Source organism: Mustela nivalis (assembly GCF_964662115.1).
Source record: "Mustela nivalis genome assembly, chromosome: 10".
Classification (NCBI taxonomy): domain Eukaryota; kingdom Metazoa; phylum Chordata; class Mammalia; order Carnivora; family Mustelidae; genus Mustela; species Mustela nivalis.
The window spans coordinates 60,209,848-60,228,813 of NC_139029.1; the positions used below are offsets into that span (position 1 = coordinate 60,209,848).

General features: G+C 38.2%; 1 protein-coding gene across 1 annotated transcript; it reads left to right on the forward strand.

The window, feature by feature from the left end:
- The first annotated feature begins 57 nt into the window (after window positions 1-57).
- On the forward strand, window positions 58-18,004 carry TYW3 (tRNA-yW synthesizing protein 3 homolog). The gene is made up of 6 exons (XM_082686120.1): window positions 58-234; window positions 2,960-3,040; window positions 5,001-5,099; window positions 5,535-5,606; window positions 7,880-8,013; window positions 16,957-18,004. Exons 1-6 carry the CDS (start codon window positions 61-63, stop codon window positions 17,174-17,176), a joined length of 780 nt encoding a protein of 259 aa, XP_082542246.1. The 5' UTR covers window positions 58-60; the 3' UTR covers window positions 17,177-18,004.
- The last annotated feature ends 962 nt before the right edge of the window (window positions 18,005-18,966 follow it).

Here is an 18,966-nt window from a genome sequence, read left to right on the forward strand (position 1 = left end):
GCTTCCCCCAGGGAAAGGCGAGGGCTGATGTCAAAGTGAAGACTCTAAAGCCTTCCTCGCATGGATCGTTCCGCAGAGTTCAGGAGACGGAAGGCCCAGTGTCTGAGCAGAGCGGACCTCAGCCGGAAGGGCAGTGTGGACGAGGATGTGGTAGAACTTGTGCAGCTCCTGAATGGGCGAGAACAGTACTTCACCACCAGTTCCTGCGCGGGGCGCATCCTCCTCCTAGACGGGGTGAGGCCCTTTTGTTTCCCCGCCAGCCCTGCGGAGTGCAACCCCAGGAGCCCTGGGCCGCCCCCCACCCAGGCCCCCGTGCACCCCAGTCCAGCCTGTGCTTGTCCTTTTGATAGGGGGTTTCGGCTTCTTTATGAAACTTCGAGGTTGAATTAGGCCAGTGCTTCTACAACGTTAACGGGTCTGTTAATCAGCGGGTGCTCTTTTACAACACAGATTCTGATTCAGTAATTCTGGGACGGAGCTGATGACACTGCGTATTTCTGACAGGCCCCCCGTGATGGCGAAACTGCTGGCCTGAGAATGCTCTGGAGTTGCAAGGATTAGAGAATTTGATTCTGAATAGTGGGGGAATTTAAGGACTTCCCAGCAGGGCGAGGCTGGGAGGCTTTTCTCTTCGATCGCGCTACCGAATTAACTGCTAGATAGAACGTCTCCGGAGTTAAGGCGTTTACTGCCTCCTAGTGGCCCGCTCCGTTATTACAGCTCTGGTAATTTTTACATTATGCTAAATAAAATAGCGCAGTGTGGGTTAGTCTGAGATAGTGGTCAAGCCCTCAGGCTTTGGAGTGATACTGCTTAGATTCTAAGCTAATTATGGGACTTACTGGCTTTGCGATTTTAGGAAGGTTATCTAAACTCAACCCCTCCCTGTTCTATGAACTAAGGATAATAGAGTATCGGCTTCTTAGGGATTTTATGTAGTTGAAATGGGATAATTTGAAACATTTAGCATCATGCCTGGTTCATATTAAGTGAGCTATAAAAATTAGCTGCATGTCGATATTAATATTCGGATTGAATTCGAAGCATGAAAGACAGCACACTCACAAACTCATTTTTTAGATCCCTCGTTGACTGGTAATTTGCTGGTCCCCCAGGTTAGCGGGGTAGAATATTTTTATATTGCCACCATTGCCTCCTGTGCTTTGGCACTCTAGTTGGGCTTACTCTCTCATCTACTGCCCTGTTTTACCTGGATTTCTGCAGCGTTTTCTGATAGGTCACTGATCTACCATTCTCTCTACCCTAAACCATGTTACACACTGTTAACAGATCCACCTTCCTAAAGACAATTCTGTACATGTCACACATCCATGCTGAAATATTTTATTACACGTTTTTCCAACACAAAATCCAAACCCCTATTCTAGTATACCTTCCAACCCTTCTGCTGCTCTGATATTTTCTGCTACTTCTCTTCATGTTTATCTCTTCACTAGAATTGAGCTGGTCTTTTTTTCTTCTTATATTTACCACCCTTGCCTTTGTTCATATTTATTTTTCCTGAAATGTTTCCCCCCATGTCTGTATATTTGAGATGTGGCTTCCATAACTCCCCTCTCCCATCTGAACACAAGCATACATACCCATTTGTAAGTAATGACCGCTTCTTCTGAACTGCCTTAGGACTTCTTCTGAACCTCTTTTCATTTTATGTATATTATTTATTTTCATTTAGCCTTATTTTTGGGAAGGATTTGCATCGACTTACAGAAAAGCAATATAAGAAGAAAAATTAAAAGTGGGAAAATCTGGATGAAGGGACTATAGGTAAGATGAAACTAGAGATAGTTTTAGTTCCTATATATGCCCCTAGATTCTGTAAATTTGCTAGAGGTGAGTCACACATTTGTTTCTAACATTTAGAGCAGCCAGCATAAGATCAGATAAATGTTATTGAGGTTATTCAATGAAAGCAAACCAGTTACTTAGGACAGGCACAGCTCTTCTTCTTTACAAAGCTAGACAGCCAAGTCTTCTGTGAACTCACTGTAAAAACAATTACTTTGTAGAAGTACAGTGATTTAAACTAAGTATGGTTCCCTGCATCTTCTTTCCAGCCTTTCTGAGGGTAGAATATGTTTATAACCAAAGAATCTAATAGAACTTTACAAATAAACATTTTTTCAGTTAATAAAAAACAGAACAAAACAAAAAACCCTAATGTTAAGGCATTGCTTCTCGAAGCTTTGACCTTGCAGTCCTAGCTCTGCCCTTTGATTCTATATATATAGTCTAATCCCAATGTTACAGATGTATGCCTTTAGAAACTAAACTTATTATAAGGGTGTAAACAGTCCACCTGTCACTAAAAAGTAACAGGTCCTGTGTGGGATTGGTACAGTGCTTTTTTAGAAAGGGAATTCCAAGTTGTTTTTGTTTTTTTGTTTGCTTTTTTAAATTTTGTGCAAGCCAAGGGGCACCTGGTGGCTCAGTAGGTTGAGTATCTGACTCTTTATTTCAACTTAGGCCATGATCTCAGAGTTGGGAAGCCTACTTAAGATTCTCTCTCCCTCTCTCTCTCTGCCCCTTCTACCCCACCCCCTACTCGTGCTCTCTGTCCTCTTTCTCTCAAAAAAAAAAAAAAAAATTTTTTTTTTTTTTGTAAGCCAAATAAAACAACTAGAGTACAACTCAGGCTGCTAGCATATAACCCCTTAAAATAATCCCTTTTCTTCTGACAAAATCATGACCATATATCAGAAAATATTAAGTTTTATATCTTAATAAACAATTTATTTTCTTTCTATACCAAATAATTTGGTTTCATTTTTGTTTCGGGTTAACTTTACCCAAAACCTAGTGAATTATTCTCAGTAATACTTAAAATTACTGCTTGGGATTATTAATCTAAGAAAGCTTACAATTATGCTATGCATTGTACTTACTATTTGTGTAAATATTATATGACTAAATTAAATTATGTTTTTTTTTATTTTAGGGTATAAATGGTTTTGAGGTTCAAAAGCAAAACTGTTGCTGGCTACTGGTTACACACAAACCTTGTGTAAAAGATGATGTGGTAAGTTTATATATATAAACTTAGAAGTAAATTTTTAATTCAGACTCACATTAAATACATATGAAAAGAATAGCACATTCAAGGTAGATTTATGTGCTTAATTATAATGACTGAAGATTAGAAAGCCTAGGAGAATTCATTACGGTGACTTTTTTGATTTGGGAGATAAAAGTATAAATATGTATATAAGCAATAAGCATTACTTATAGCTCAACAAAAGACATCCCCTTGGACATAGAGAGTTCATGGATATTGACACAGAGTAAATCAAAAATTTGAATTTCACTTCTACCATTTGATAACTCTGTAACCTGGAATAAATTATACAAGGAGAAGGTAGCTCAGAGAAAAGGATAGTACTATCTATATATTACCAGTAAACAGACATAAATCAGTTATACATTATTTATCTGGGTTGCTTCTTGTAAAGCTTCCTATCTATCCTGGGTTATTTAGCTTCAGAAATTAAAATGAGTTCATGTGAGTTTGTATTAGTTGGGTACTTTACATTAGCTATTCAGGTACTCAAGTGTTGTCTTAAGGTACTCATTCATTCTTCGTCTCCTTATTTGGGTACTGGCTTTCTGCGTATTGACCCGTATTCTCTTCTGCTGTAGACAGTCTTTGTGGTAGAAAAATAGCTGCCAGTAGCCCCAGCAGAAACGGACTTCTTCTTGCTAATATCCAGGTATTATTTCCAGGCGAGTCTGAGTCTTCCTGCTTGGATTAGATGTTCTCCTCTTGAGATCAGTTATTTTTGCCAGAATGGAATGCTGTCTTTCATCAGACCTAGGCATTTGGCATTTCTGAGATTATGATAGCAGGAGTCATGAGTCATGATAGGGTCATGATTGACAGTCCCATTGGAATCAAATGGTGTGAAGAAGGGAGGATACTGCCCAAGGATACTAGGTGGACAGAAATAATAACCACTTTGTATAAATTCTAGCTCAAGACATATATGCATCTCAAACTTCAATCTAATAACAAAGCATTTAAATAGGACTTTTTTTTTTAAAGGTTTTTTTTATTTACTCGACAGAGAGAGATCACAAATAGGCAGAGAGGCAGGCAGAAAGAGGAGGAAGCAGGCTCCCTGCTGAGCAGAGAGCCCAATGCAGGGCTCGATCCTAGGACTCTGGGATCATGACCTGAGCTGAAGGCAGAGGCTTAACCCACTGAGGCATCCAGGCACCCCAGAACTTTTTTTTTTAAGATGTTTTATTTTTTTTTAAGATGTTTTATTTATTTATTTTTGTGAGAGAGAGAGAGAGAGAGAGAGCGCGCGCGCGCGCACGCGCGTGCGCAAGGACACAAAGGGCAGGGATGGGCAGAGGAAGAAGCAGACTCCCTGCTGAGCAAGGAGCCCGATGTGGGACTAGATCCCAACACCCCAGGATCATGAGCCAAAGGCAGAGGCTTTACTGACTGAGCCACTCAGACACCCTGAATAAAACTTTCATATCATAAAAAAAAAAAAACCCAAACTTTCATATCATATTCCTTTATTTTTTTTTAAAGTAGGCTCTGTGCATGTTGGGTACAACATGGGCTTAAACTTGTGACCTCAGAATCGAGAGTCACATGCTCTATGGACTGGTCCAGCCATATTCCTTAATGAAAATTTATACCATATACCATATTCCATATATCATATACCATATTCCTTAATGGAAATCTGTTTTGGAATTAAATAGAGTAATAGTTTACTTTCCAAGGTATGGCTGGAAAGAATGACACGAGGGGTTTATGGGAGAATTAGAAACCAGGTCTTTTAAAAGAATAGGCAGGTGGTTGGAGAAAGAGGACCAAGAAAACAGAGTGAAAAGTTATTACAGAAAATGGATACTGGATGATTCAGAATGTTTCTGGAAAAAATTGAAGTTGCATATGGTGAAAGGTCATCATAGAGAAGGATCATGTATTGGTGTCTGATGCCTAACATTTCTCATTTATTTAGATGCCAGCTCTGAGGAAAGCAACTGGCGATGCCATTTTGAAATTTGAACCACTCATTCTCCATGTGCAGTGTCGAGAGTTGCAGGATGCACAGATTTTGGTAACGTTTTTAGATTATACTTAAATTTATAGGTATGGGAGTAGATTTAATTCTTTTTCTTTTTTTTTTTTAAGATTTTATTCATTTACTTGACAGAGAGAGACACAAGAGAGGGAACACAAGCAGGGAAAGTGGGAGAGGGAGAAGCAGGCTTCCCTCAGAGCAGGGAGTCTGATATGGGGCTCGACCCCAGGACTAGGGGACCATGACCTGAGCCAAAGTCAGATGCTTAATGACTGAGCCACCTAGGTACCCCAAGGGTAGATTTAATTCTAAGTTTTAAATTTATAAAAAAAATATGATGTCAGTTTAATTAACTAGTTTTAAAATTTAATTATAGGTTTGAGGTTATATGTATTTCTGCAATTTGTAGAGCTAACCAGTTTATCTAATTAGCCAGATTATCAGAATTTAACAGTTTATTTTTTTTAACAGCATTCAGTGGCAATAGATTCTGGTTTCAGGAACTCTGGCATAACCGTGGGGAAGAGAGGCAAGACTATGTTGGTAAGAAAACTTTTGGCAAAAAGCAATTCTTTGGGCCTGAAGCGATTCAGATTATTGAAAAATCTCTTTGGACTCCCGGGCTTTAGTCTCTCCCTACCCAAATCTTGCCACTCCCTTGCTCAGAAATTTTCAGTACTTTACTCTTTCCTATAGAGCAAAGTCAAGTTCTTAGATTTGCATTTGAGCTCTTATCTTATAGTGTCGTCCTCTACTTCCTTTCAGGCTGATTCTCTGTGCCCCCCTCATCCTAAATAGTCCAAGCTCCATGTAATCAGTACCATGACGTAGTGGAGAGAATCATAGGCAAGTGTCTAAAGTCTTCCGCTGGCTTTACCATAGCTGTATTGCATGAACTCGGGCAAGCCCCTTAATTCCTCAGGGTCTCAATTTTCTTGGCCAAGATCAATCCACAGGAGGTCAGATCCCACTACTCTCACTTGATAAAATCCTGACCCAGGTTGCTTTGTGCTATAATGGCAAAAGTGAGTAGTTATAACAGATACTGTATGGTCCCAAAGTCAGAAGTATTTACTATCTGCCAACCGTGGACTAGATGATCTTTAAAGCCCTTGCTAAGCCTCCACCCTCTCTGAGTCCTTTCATGGCCAAATCAGCTCCTAGTGATTTTGCCCTGTTCTGACTGCGATAGTATTTATTATTTGTAATGGTATGGATTCTTGGCTTTTGATCTATTTCAGGTTTTCTTCCATTCTAGCTTCCTAGACTTTCCTGTTCTCTATTTTTAACAAATTTGCCATTTCCCAATAGAGATGGCTTACAAAAGAAGACACCTAGGGAAAAAAAAAATAAGAAACATGCCTAACTAGAAAGTCAAAGCCCACAGTACTGGTTTGTGTCCCTGTCTCCTTCCTGTACACTCCATCTGGGAGCCCAAGCAAGAACAGAACCGTTCATTCACTTTCCATTCCTTTGTCTTCTGTGTTTAGTTACTTTCAAGTCCTGTCACATCTGCCTCTAATTTCTTATGCCCAACTCCACCCTTCCAAGCCCTCTGTCACTGCCCCTACTTAAGCCATCATGATCCTCCCCCAGTCTTTACAGTGGTCTCCTGACTCGTTCTCCTGCTATCCATCTTCTCCTTTCGTCCCCCCAGCCAATGCGGTCAGAATCCCCCTTTTAAAAAAGTCAGGGTTTCCATATATTTCCCCTTGTATTCGAGGCCTTACCCAAACTATTTTCCACTTACCTTATTTATGCTCATCCTCTGCTAGCATACTTCTGCTCCAGCCAGACAGAAAACTCTCAGCTCTTTCCCAAATGTATCGTACTCTTTCATGTCTCCATGACTATAGATGAGCTGTTTCTCTGGCTGGAATGTCCCCTGCCCCCATTTTTATACCTGGTAAAATGGCACTTATCCTTAAAACCCCAACTCAAATGCTACCTTTCCCATAAAGCGGAGGCCTCAGTCTCAATTAGTTGTTCTCTTCTATGTTTCCTTAGCACTGCGTGTGTGTGTCTGTATACACTTATGGACACGTTTGTACATATGTGTGTGTGTCTCTCCTGGCATAACACCTATGTTGTCTTGTCACTCTTTGTTCACTATTTATTTCCTGTTTTAAAGTGTGAGTTCTTAAAGGCAGAGGTTATATTTATTCTGTTTCTTCACCCCTTTCATGAGGCCAAAACACTGTAGATGCTCAGTAAAAGTTCAACGAAAGAGTTTTTATTTCTTGTACTAGTTTTTGTTGCTGTTCTTAAACCATTTCCACCGTTTGGATTTACTCAGAACACATTGGCTGTTTCATCAAGAGGTTACTAAGATTGGCAACCCTAAAGCATGGAGAAGGCAGCCCCTTTGGGAGATAGTTACCAGGCATGGTTTATTTTCCTCTCTCATAACCACACTCTGCTCAAGCAGCACTAAGAGGCTATTTCACATTCAGTCCATTTTGACTTTTCCTTGAAGCTTCTGTTGAGATTCCATTTTTTTTCTTTTCTTTAAATAGTTTATTAAAGCTTCCTAAGCATTAGTGAGAGTGAAATTGTCAGAGTGATTGGATTTTTGGCTATTTTCTGCTTTCCTAAAAGACAATGTATAGAATGACTTTCTTAAGAAATAACTTTATGTGATGGGAAAATCTGTTTAATCTCCTTTGATTGAGTTATGTTTAGCTAAAGTATATTAAACTTAAAGACTGTAATGGAACCAAACATGTTTAAACACAGCCCTAAATGGGACTTTTCTTAAGTTATCTTCAGTGTCTCTAGTGCATAAGTCATCATATCTAAATTGTCTGTTCCTGCAGGCTATCCGGAGCACACATGGCTTAGAAGTTCCATTAAGCCATAAGGGAAAACTGATGGTGACTGAGGAATATATCGACTTCCTGTTACAGATAGCAAATCAAAAAATGGAGGAAAACAAGAAGAGAATTGAAAGGTATATTAATTGGATGTTTCTATGGTACTCATATATCTAAGTCATCCTGGAAAATACTGATACACACATTTAACTTTTCTATTTGTAATCTTAGCACAGATCATAAAAAAGCAATCAAAGTAACAGATGAGAGTAGCCCAGACAGTAAAGGTTACTAAATGGAGTGTAAAGGGGAAGCTCCATCAGGGTAGTGGGACGTGACAGGTAGGAACAGGCATAAAGGGAGAGAAGCATCACCCCTCAGGTGAGAGAGCCCAACAGCAATGGGGACCATGACTGATGAAGTTGAAGGCAGCCAGGGAAGAGGTACACACTGCCCCCTGAATGTGATCTGCTGGCAATTATCTAGAATCTCCTTTTGAGGAAACCAACCTGGTTAACTTTAGCTTAATAAATCTTTTACGTATGTGGCTGGTTCTTACGGATTAGATCTAGAACTGCCATAATTGTCCCAGGTGGAAGGATCATGACTATCAATTCACATCGTTATACCTTTTCTTCTTAAATTTTACCTCCTGGTAAATAAAACTCTTACATTACTTTCTTGTCAACTTTTTCATAAAAATAGTGTTTTGACATGAAGAGGTGACTGTGATGCTATCTTTCTTATATGAAGGGAATGCCGGTGATCTGGCATCAGCAAGATGTACGCTTCTGAGTTTGTCAAGGAGTGATGGCCAACTTAGCGTTTGTAATGTCCTTCCCTCCATCCCCATTTTCCTTGGCTACCTCACAACCAGTCAGTCACCCCCTAAATTATTCTTAGATCATCTCTACTGTCACTTTCTTTATTTAAGGCCGCTGCAATAGCCTTGTTAGCTGGTCTCATAGTAGAATGTTTCTGGTGTGTCTCTCTGCCAAGCCATTCTTGGTATCACCATCAGAATCCTGTCTGTAAAGTGCAAAGGAATCCTATTATTTTACTTGCCTGCTTAAAATTCTTTTAATACCTACAATTTTTTTTTTTTTTTTGAAGTAGCTAAGACTACACGTGCCAATGGTAGCAGTGTTGAATTTGGCTCCAGAGGCAGAACTGAATTTGAATCCGGGTTCCACCACAACTTACTCAACATCCTTGACTTCATTTGTCTTCCATCTAACTTAGGAGAAATTCCCATCTTAAAGAACAGTTTTAGTATAAATAGCATCTATATAATGACTGGCCCTATCCCTGTCATGTCATGGGTTCTCAGGATAGGGTCACTCTTTTCCTTCTTCAGTGACACATAGAGAAAACAAACCTATGATCACATCATTACAAACCCTCCAGGCTTTCTTAACCAGGACTCCTCATTTGAACCACAGAAGTCACAAACTTATTCAAGCGACTGTTTCTCAGTTCTTGCAACAAGGGTGTACATCTTCTATTGTAGATACATTGGAGAGAAGTTAACTCATTATAGACAATGGATGTCTTGGGGCATTGGAGCTTAATTTTCTAGTAGAACCCTGGTTGAAAAAACCTGAGGGGTTACCTGGCTACCAGGTGCTTTGAGCAAACATTCTAAATGAAGTGGTCGTTTCAAGTAAGTACTAAGGAGCACCCAGCCACTTCCCCAGACTACTGAATTTGAACTACATCTAGGGATTTATTGGTACCATTCCATAAGTTTACTATGTTCTTAGATTGTATTCCGGTGAGGCTCTTTGCTAAAATGTAGGAAGTAACAAATCAGTTTCTCTGTTTCCTTACTTGAATTTCAACAAGATTATAAATATAGCCCAAGAGCAAGTAACTACACACCCTGGTGAAGTTAATTGAGCCACGTTCACCAGCTGTAAAATCAAATTACACTTTAAATCCATCGACTCAAAAATATGTTTTGAGATTATAGTATGCATGCTGCTATCAAGAGAGCCATGCTCATCATATAAAATCAATGAAAAATTAAAGAAGGGCAGAAAATGTCTTAAGATACTGATTAGAAGATTACACGTGAATTCAGAAAGGGGGAACAAATTAGAGAGCTTCTCTGGGAACAGCTGTACATTCAACCAAATGCGGAGAAAAAGTTACCCTTCCAATGTGGAAAAGTGAAAAAAAAAAAAAATACTGGAGGTGATAAGTTCTGCAATCAGACTTTGAGTATGAAATTGGTTTGTCATAGGACCAAAGTTTCACAATTCAAGTAACTATAGTAGAATTTTTAAATGTCAAGTCCTAATCAGTAATATGTCAGCAATAAGAAATAGTCTAGAAATGTAAAAATCAAAGTTAAGAGGTAAACGTTTTTAATTTAAGAAAAAAGGTCTTATTTGTGTGAAACAATTCCCAAACCCACTTCTTAATGGGACGAATAAGAGAATTTTATATATAATGATTTCTAACTAAAAAATAGGAAGTTTGGAGATTTCTTTACAACTATAAGAGAAAGGTTCTGTTTGGATCTGTTAATAAGAGATCAGGACTGACTTGGGTCCAATGAAACCACTATTTGACTATGTATGAGTAGAAGGAAATTAGCCATGTTCTTCTCTTCATGAGCTATATAGTAAGAAAATGGTAAATAAAGAGTAAAATGGCTGACTACATTGGCATATAGTACTGTTGATAAAACAAATTGGAAAAAAGGTCAGTTGTGCTTTTTTTTTTTTTTTAAAGATTTTTAAAGATTTTATTTATTTATTTGACAGACAGAGATCACAAGTAGGCAGAGAGGCGGGCAGAGAGAGAGAGGAGGAAGCAGGCTCTCTGCTGAGCAGAGAGCCCGATGCGGGACTCGATCCCAGGACCCTGAGATCATGACCTGAGCCGAAGGCAGCGGCTTAACCCACTGAGCCACCCAGGCGCCCCAGTTGTGCTTTTTTTAAACCTTTTCTATTTTATGGTAAAATATATATGCCATAAAACTTACCAGTTTTAACCGCACATTTCAGTGGCATCATGTACATTCACACTGTTAAGCAGCCACCACTGTCCACCTCCAGAACCTTTTCATCATCCTAAACTCAAACTCAGAACCTGTTAAACAACAAGTCCCCCTTCCCCAGACTCCCAGTTCCTCGTAACCATTCTATTTTCTATTACTTTGAATTTGACTTTTCTAGGTCCCTCACGTAAGTGGAATAGTATACTTGTCCTTTTGTGTCTCGCTTATTTCACCTAAGTATACGCTCTTCAGAGTGTTCCATGTTGTAGCATGTATCACAATTTCACTCCTTTTTAAGGCTAAATAATATTCCACTGTATTTGTAGGTCACATTTTATTTATCTATTCACTCATCAGTGAACAATTGGGATTTTTCTGTCTTTAAGCTTTTGTAAATAACACTGTGAGGAACACATGTGTACAAATGTCTGAGCCCTGCTTTCAGTTCTTTTGGGTGTTTGCCCAGCAGTAGAATAGCTGCATCACCTGGTAGTATAAAGGACTGCTGTGCCGTTTTCCACAGGAATTGCACTATTTTATATTCCCACCAGCCATGCACAAGGGTTCCCTTTTCTCAAGGTCCTTGCCAATACTTGTTGTCTTTTGTGGGCTTTTTTGATAGATGCCATCCTGACAGGTGTGAGGTGATGTATTTGTGGTTTTGATTTGCATGTCCCTAATAGTCAATGACATGGAGCATTTTTTCATACAGCTATTGGCAGGTCTATGAAATTCTGTTCTGTCGCTCTCTGCTTTCCTTCCTGCTTGTGCTACCTGTTGTTCCTAGCCCATTCCTTCAGCTGCTTCCCCATATAATTGATAAGTCCTCCAAATCTCTCCCAAGTCCTGAGCCTGTATAGCCAATAACCGTTGAAACATATCTAACTAGAATACTCCCATCAGCCTTCCCTCATTAGCTTTCTTGTCCTAGTCTCAACCCGATAGCCATTTCCTTGGTTCAGATTTTTTTATTATTTACCAATATCGTTACAGTTTATTTCTCAGTACAAAATAGACATCTGAACCATATTGAATTACATTAATTAATTGCATGTATGTCCTTTTCTTCCACTACAGTGCGGTCACATTGAAAATAGGACTGAGTTCTCCCTGCCACCAACCATACTCATACAGGCTTTAAATATTTCTTATCCGAAAACCTAAGGTAGTGTCCAGCTCATAGTGGAAAACCAGCACATGTTTATTGAGTTAATAATAAGCAATAAAGAACTTAAAAGTTAATCCATTAAATTGAGTTCCCCAAAGATAATGACAGTTTCTTATTTACCATTCTCTGAGGGCCTGGCATGAGAATAGTATTTAATAAGTGTTTGCTTAATTTGTTAACTTTTTCCATCCATAGTGCTACTTATGAGGCTTCAAAGCCTTAAATGATTATTCTGGAAGACGTGTAAGATGGTCTGGAGATAAGAGTGAGCGGTGTAGGCTCTTGGCACACAGTTCAGGTGAGAAGTAATAGGAGCTTGAATAGCAAGATGAATGGGAGTGATAGTGCAGAATGTAAACCAAACATGGTGACAGACTAGAAATGGGGGTAGAAAGGAGGAGGCGGCAAGGGTAACAGATGTCTTAGACTCCTTGTTGTTGCTGTCTTATTTTTAAAAACAGAACTAAAACAGGTAAATAATAAGTCACACATTTCCCTATTACTTAAGATCAAAGAAGCAAATAATATAAAGTGAAAACACATAACTTTATTTTTGTATAGTTTCTCCCTTGGATATTCTGTTCCTCATTTTTTTTCCTCTCCTGTACCTAGCCAGCTTCTGTCCATCCTTATAATTCAGCCCCGGCCTTGGGTTATTTCTCAAGGAGCATTTCATGATCTCACTTGAAGCGAGGTACCCCCGCGGTACTCCCCCTTCCTCTTGTCTGCTTCATGGCATGCTGAATGTGTCTGTACAGTTCTGCAGCTCGCATTAAACCCTGAGCTGCTTGAGGGCACAGCTGGGTCCTTTCCCTCCTTCTCTAGCACCTGACACAGGCTCCGTCACATACCTGTTTTTTAATAAAAATGCTAGAGTTTAATCGAGTTAAAATCTAAATACATATCTGTGAAAATAGCTTTTTTTGTTATGTGTGAATAATGGAACCCTTAAAGGGTATGAAATTGTGGCTAGATTTCATTAATTTTATATTCCTATTTCAGAAGTCAGAGAAATATCAGCTCTTTATTGCAAGTGGTTCTCTAACTGACCTGAAAAAAAGAATTCATTTTCCTAGAGCTGCTCTGAAAAGTTCTGTCATGGAGAGCGCTAAGTACAGGTTGCCCTGTGGCATGATAATCTGACTGCAGAAGTAGAGAAACTGAAGACAATTTGATTTTCTTTGGGGGTGGGGAAGATAATTGCCTGTGCATACATTTCGTTTTATCTTCCGAGTTCTTTTTATTGTCTATGAGAGTGGAGAAAATTGCACTTTGAGAATTGGGCTTCAGAGTGCTCTGTAAAGGGGCATCGTATGAGGAGAGAGCATGTAATTGCAAAACAAATTTCTGACTTACTGAGAAAGTTTCCCAAAGAACTTTTTAAAAATTCCCTTTAAAAAACAAAAGGAAAACGTATTTGGAGTATTTGTTCTTGGCTTTCAGACAACAGAATCATTTTCCATTTTACAGTTGTTTTTGGTACCGCAAGGATGTAGCTTTAAATTCTTAGGTTCTTTAATGGAAGGTTAAAGTAAGGCACCTATTCCTCTTTAATTACTTTTTTATGTGATTGACAGGATATTTTACATAAGCTATTAATTCTCTATGATCATAAAAGAGCAATTTAATCTTATCTTTAATTTTCTAGGAATAAAGTATAATCCAGAAAAAAGACTCGGTGACCTGAGTCTAAAGTTCAGGGTTGGGTAGAAAATGGTAGAAAATGGAGTTGCATATCGTGGATAGCCTCTTATGATCAGATAGGGGTGATTCACCTATCATGTGAATCATTCTTATCAGTGGAACAATGATCTGAAATGATTCACATCATTTGGTGGCATGATGAAGTTTTGGACTTACGTTTTATTTACTTTTTTTTTTTTTTTAAGATTTTGTTTATTTATTGGACAGAGAGAGAGAGATCACAAGTAGGCAGAGCAGTAGGCAGAGGGAAAGGGAGAAGCAGGCTCCCTGCTGAGTGAGGAGCCCATGTGGGGCTCGATCCTGGGACCTTGAGGATCATGAACTGAGCTGAAGGCAGACACTTAACCAGCTGAGCCACCCAGGTGCCCCTGGACTTACGTTTTAGATAAAATGAGTCATTCTACTGGGTCATTGTGTTAAACTATTCTAAATAGGCAGTATGGAAGATGAAAAGAAAATCAGTCATTAAAGTCACCCGGGATGCTGGTAAGACCGGGAGGGAAAGATTATCCTGGGTGTAGAAATTTTCATGAATGTAAGATACTGAACAAAATATCGGTAGATGACATGAGGGGCAGATGAAGTTTAGTCTGGTGAAGTGTTGGTGAGCCAGCTGCATTCTTACCTCGTCCCAACTCTGTTAGGTGAGATGCAGAAAAAATAAGTATACCCACTCGAGAAGAATGCAAAGCAGATGGTGTCTTTATCGGGGAACCAGGTTTCAGTTGGGTAAAGATAAAGGGGTACATTAAACTAAAAGGTTGTTACCATGGAACAGGGTCTAAAAAATTATACAGTAGTAGTATTTTCCAAAGTCTTTTGCTGTACCTCCTGCTATACTGTTTTTCCTGCACTATACCTCCTATTTGAGATTGAGTTATTCACCAAAGAAATATCTATTGGGTGTCTACTATTTGCCAGATATGGTGCTGGATATCAGGTATACATAACTGGTGAGTATGTAAGTTCTTGAAATATGGATAGGATATGGTGTAATCATATTAGGTACATATTAAAATTGGCTGGACTATTTGGAAACAGGTGACTATCTTGGTTTTTTAGGGCAATTTTAGAGCCTTTACAACTAGAACTTATAACCTATTCATTCAATTAAATAAGAAAATTGATCCAGGGGTGCCTGGGTGGCTCAGTGGGTTAAGCCGCTGCCTTCGGCTCGGGTCATGATCTCAGGGTCTTGGGATCGAGTCCCACATCGGGCTCTCTGCTCAGCAGGGAGCCTGCTTCCTCCTCTCTCTCTGCCTGCCTCTCTGCCTACTTGTGATCTCTGTCTGTCAAATAAATAAATAAAATCTTTAAAAAAAAAAAAAAAAGAAAAAAAAAAGAAAATTGATCCAAATAGCAATCTATTCCATAGCTGTCAAAAATTCCCTCTTATACTTTACATTATAATAGAACTTAAAAGCATGAGATCCCCACAGTAAACAAGGGGGTTCTCAGCTTCCAGATTACTCTGCTTGGGGACCTAGGGTAACACATCCATATTCACCTTTTTGTTCAGTGGTGGTTTATTCACTTATTTTTACTGAATGTCTTAGCATTGTACTATATGCTAAGAATGAAACAGAAAACATGATAGATGGGGTCCTTGGTCTCATAGAGTTTATATTCTATAAAAAAGTTCATATCAAGAACTTACTTTGTGCCAGGCACTGTGCTAAGTACTTACATAGGTCACTTGTAACTTTCTGACAACCCAGCTCGGTACAGGATAATGTCTGCTTTTCTAAATGAGGAGATCGAGACTCAGTAAGGGAATTAGCCTCCCTTTAACTTTCCTAGTGGCAAGCATGTGAATCACGTGCAATATACCATGCCGCCTCTCTGCTCTCCCACATGGCAGAAAACCTCTGTGTCAGGTGGAGGATTGGATTAGGTGTTAACATGGGAGGAGAAAAGATGTGAAGACCAATTTGCGGGGAACTAACAGTTTACTGTAGCACACAATTAAAACCAAGGTAGAAATATGAGGAAAGGAAAAGAGTAATTCACATTAAAAAAAATCAAAATAACTAATAAACATGAAAAACAATTTCACTCGCAAACAAAAATGATAATTATTATTTTATAAGATATCATTGTCTCTTATCAATGTTTTTTTATGGTAATATTCAACATATGAATGAAGTGATCTTTCAAGTACTGCTGTTAGAAGCATATGTTTTTGAACATCTTTTCTGGAAAACAGGTGGTATTTATCAAGAGCTTTACAATATTCTCCCTTTAACCAGGCAGTTATATTTCTAGCGGTCTGTCCTAAATAAGTAGCTAGAAACTTATATTATACTATTTTTACTTTTTTTTTAAAGATTTTATTTATTTATTTGATAGAGACACAGCAAGAGAGGGAATGCAAGCAGGGGGAGTGGGAGAGGGAGAAGCAGGCTTCCCGCTGAGCAGGGAGCCCGATACGGGGCTCGATCCCAGGACCCTAGGATCATGACCTGAGCCGAAGGCAGAAGCTTAATGACTGAGCACCCAGGCGTCCCATCATACTATTTTTAAAAATGTTTGTCACACTGTTGTTTGTATTAGGGCAAGTTTGAAAACAAATTAAGGCCAACCTAGATGACATAATGTTATACTACTATTAAAAAGTGTTATTTTGTTGTTTACTTAGTGATACAGAAAATGTTTTTAATAAATATTAAATTTGATAAAACAATGTAAAACTATAATAATTCTGTAAAAAGCAGTAGGTATATGGGTACATATATAAATACATTAATTCAGAATACATTAATAAACTGGAAAGAATAAAAATACTGAGAGGTTATTTCTAGGTAATTCTGTAGAGGTAGTGTATTTTTAACCTCATATATTTGCCAAATTCTCTAAAGTGAGATTTTATTACATTTCTCAATTTTTATAAAGAAAAATAATTACTCTTGTGTTCTTACCTTTTTTGTTTGGCTTGTACATGTGGAATAGAAGTTGGGGTAGAAAACAGGTTGTTAAGAGGTGTTTCCAACCCAATTTTCAGGTGTGTTCTTGAAGAACTGAAAACACACTTCCTAATTAAATGATCATGTAAAAGTAAGAAGCATATTATTTCTCTGATTCATTTATATTTTAATGTTGACATGGGACATTATCAAATATATAGAATTTAAAAATTATAGATGTATTTTAGTTATTCTGTTTGAGAACACAAATATAACAGTAATACTTATTTCTTTACAGGTTTTATAATTGCCTACAACATGCTTTGGAAAAAGAAACTGTTACTAACTCAGATCCCAAAAAGAAAATCAAAGACAAAAATAATTCATCATATACTCGGAAGAAGAAAAGAAACCCAGAAGCAGCACATGGCAAATGTATTACTGAAGAAAATGATGAAGATTGTGAAAATGATGATGACCCAGGAATCAGTATTACTATCTTCCCCGAAGATTACTAAGATTTGGTCTTGGTAGAATAATATTTCTAATAGATATTACAAAGCTGCTCTTTACAAGAGTATTTTAGTTTCTTGAGTGTATGAGCCATTCAGAGAAGCAAGACTTATTCTTTCTCTATATTTTAGAGAAATCCTTAGTTTTTTAAAATAGCTGTGTATAATATTTGCTCATTAAATACCATCCGTTTTAGTCACATAGAGATTCATTGCAAAAATGAAATTGACTTTTTAATGCCTCTCTTTTTTAAGTTTCAGTTTCTACTTCTGCAAAACAGAATTACAATACTCTTTCAAGAGAACCTTAACATTGGAAATATTTGAGTAAAAGTCATCACAATATTTGACTTCCTTTTTCACTTTGAAATCTCCAGCCTTTAAAGGGGGATGAGCTTTTTCTTGTCACTGTGGAGTCCAGTGACAAATCCTTCCCTTTATTTTGACTTTGTGAAGAAAACAACTGCTGTTGGACAGGACAAAATACCTGAACCCTCTTCACATTATTTCTCACAGACCAGAGCTTGCCATGGGCATGGTCTCTGCCACACAGGTGGGCCTGGTCTCTCACTAAACCTGGTCAGAAGTGATAACTTAAGACTTAGGAATCTTTACAGAATCCTTGTATACTGGTTTGGAAAGTTTCAAGGAATCAAAAGACTTGGGTCTATGTTATGACTGCTGCATGGAAGTTGGGAGGGTCCTTGAACAAATCATTGAATTTCCAAGGCTTTCAGTTCCTCTTCTGTATAATAGTTCTGACACCTGCTGTATTTACATGACAGGAGTGCTGATAGCATCATGTTAAATAAAAATGAGAAAGTTATTAATAGACTTTTGTTACTATTTATTTCTCATTTATTTTCATTAGAAAATGATGCTTTCATACTGTATTTTCAGAAAGTATCAAATCATAAAAGTTATACTTAAAGAGAAATTATTAGTCCTAGAACTAGTACATGCTAGGATAAAATTATCAGAATGTCAAGAAAAAAAGTATACAACATAGTCAACACTGAGTTGTGATTTTGGCATTTCCTAATATTTTATAGTTTGTCTTTATGTAAATTCTACTCAGATTTGCACCCCAGATACTTGCCTTCTAACGTATCATTTTGCACTCTCATTTTTAAAATAGATGGACTTCAAAAACATCTGTTATCTTCTAAATTCCTCAGGGATGATGTCCGTGATGCTGAGCTGTTTCTTCCCTCCCTTTTTCTATCATCTCTCTGAACTGCTCTCTTTTAGGTCTTTATAATAAGATTGTAATATTTTTACTTTTCTAATTTCTTTTAACATGCCCACGGAAGTCTTCCAGCACAGTCTTCTCCTTCATTGTTCCAGAAAGAAGCTCCTTTGAAACTTTAGTGCCCTTGCCACTTGCAGCATTTGGTGCTGTTAATCACCTTGTGCCCGCAGGCATCCCGAATGCTTGCTTCTGCCCTGATTATGGTGAATTCTCAAATCATTTTCTCTGAAACCTTTTAACCATTTTCAACATTCATTACACCTTAGAATCATCTTCCTAACTTTGGAAAAATACAGAAATGATCTGAGACTTTCCAGAGAGGGACAGTAAGCATGTGTTTTATTTTGTTTTTAAAGCTATCAGATTGTTCTCTAATTGTAAAACAAATGTCAATAATGGGTAGGTATTCCCATATTTCTGTCTTTGGCTTTCTTGCATTTCTCTCTTCATCCCAGGCATCTCACCCATTCCAGCAGCTCTGACCTCCGAGGCAGTTAACTCCCAGCTCCTGCCCCGACCTGCCTGTTGGCTAAGCTCCAGCTAA

Coding starts and splice junctions, on each gene's coding strand:
- TYW3 (XM_082686120.1), top strand. CDS start 61: ATGGATCGTTCCGCAGAGTTCAGGAGACGGAAGGCCCAGTGTCTGAGC. Junction 3,041..5,000: donor CTTGTGTAAAAGATGATGTG/GTAAGTTTATAT, acceptor TCATTTATTTAG/ATGCCAGCTCTGAGGAAAGC. Junction 5,607..7,879: donor AGAGAGGCAAGACTATGTTG/GTAAGAAAACTT, acceptor CTGTTCCTGCAG/GCTATCCGGAGCACACATGG.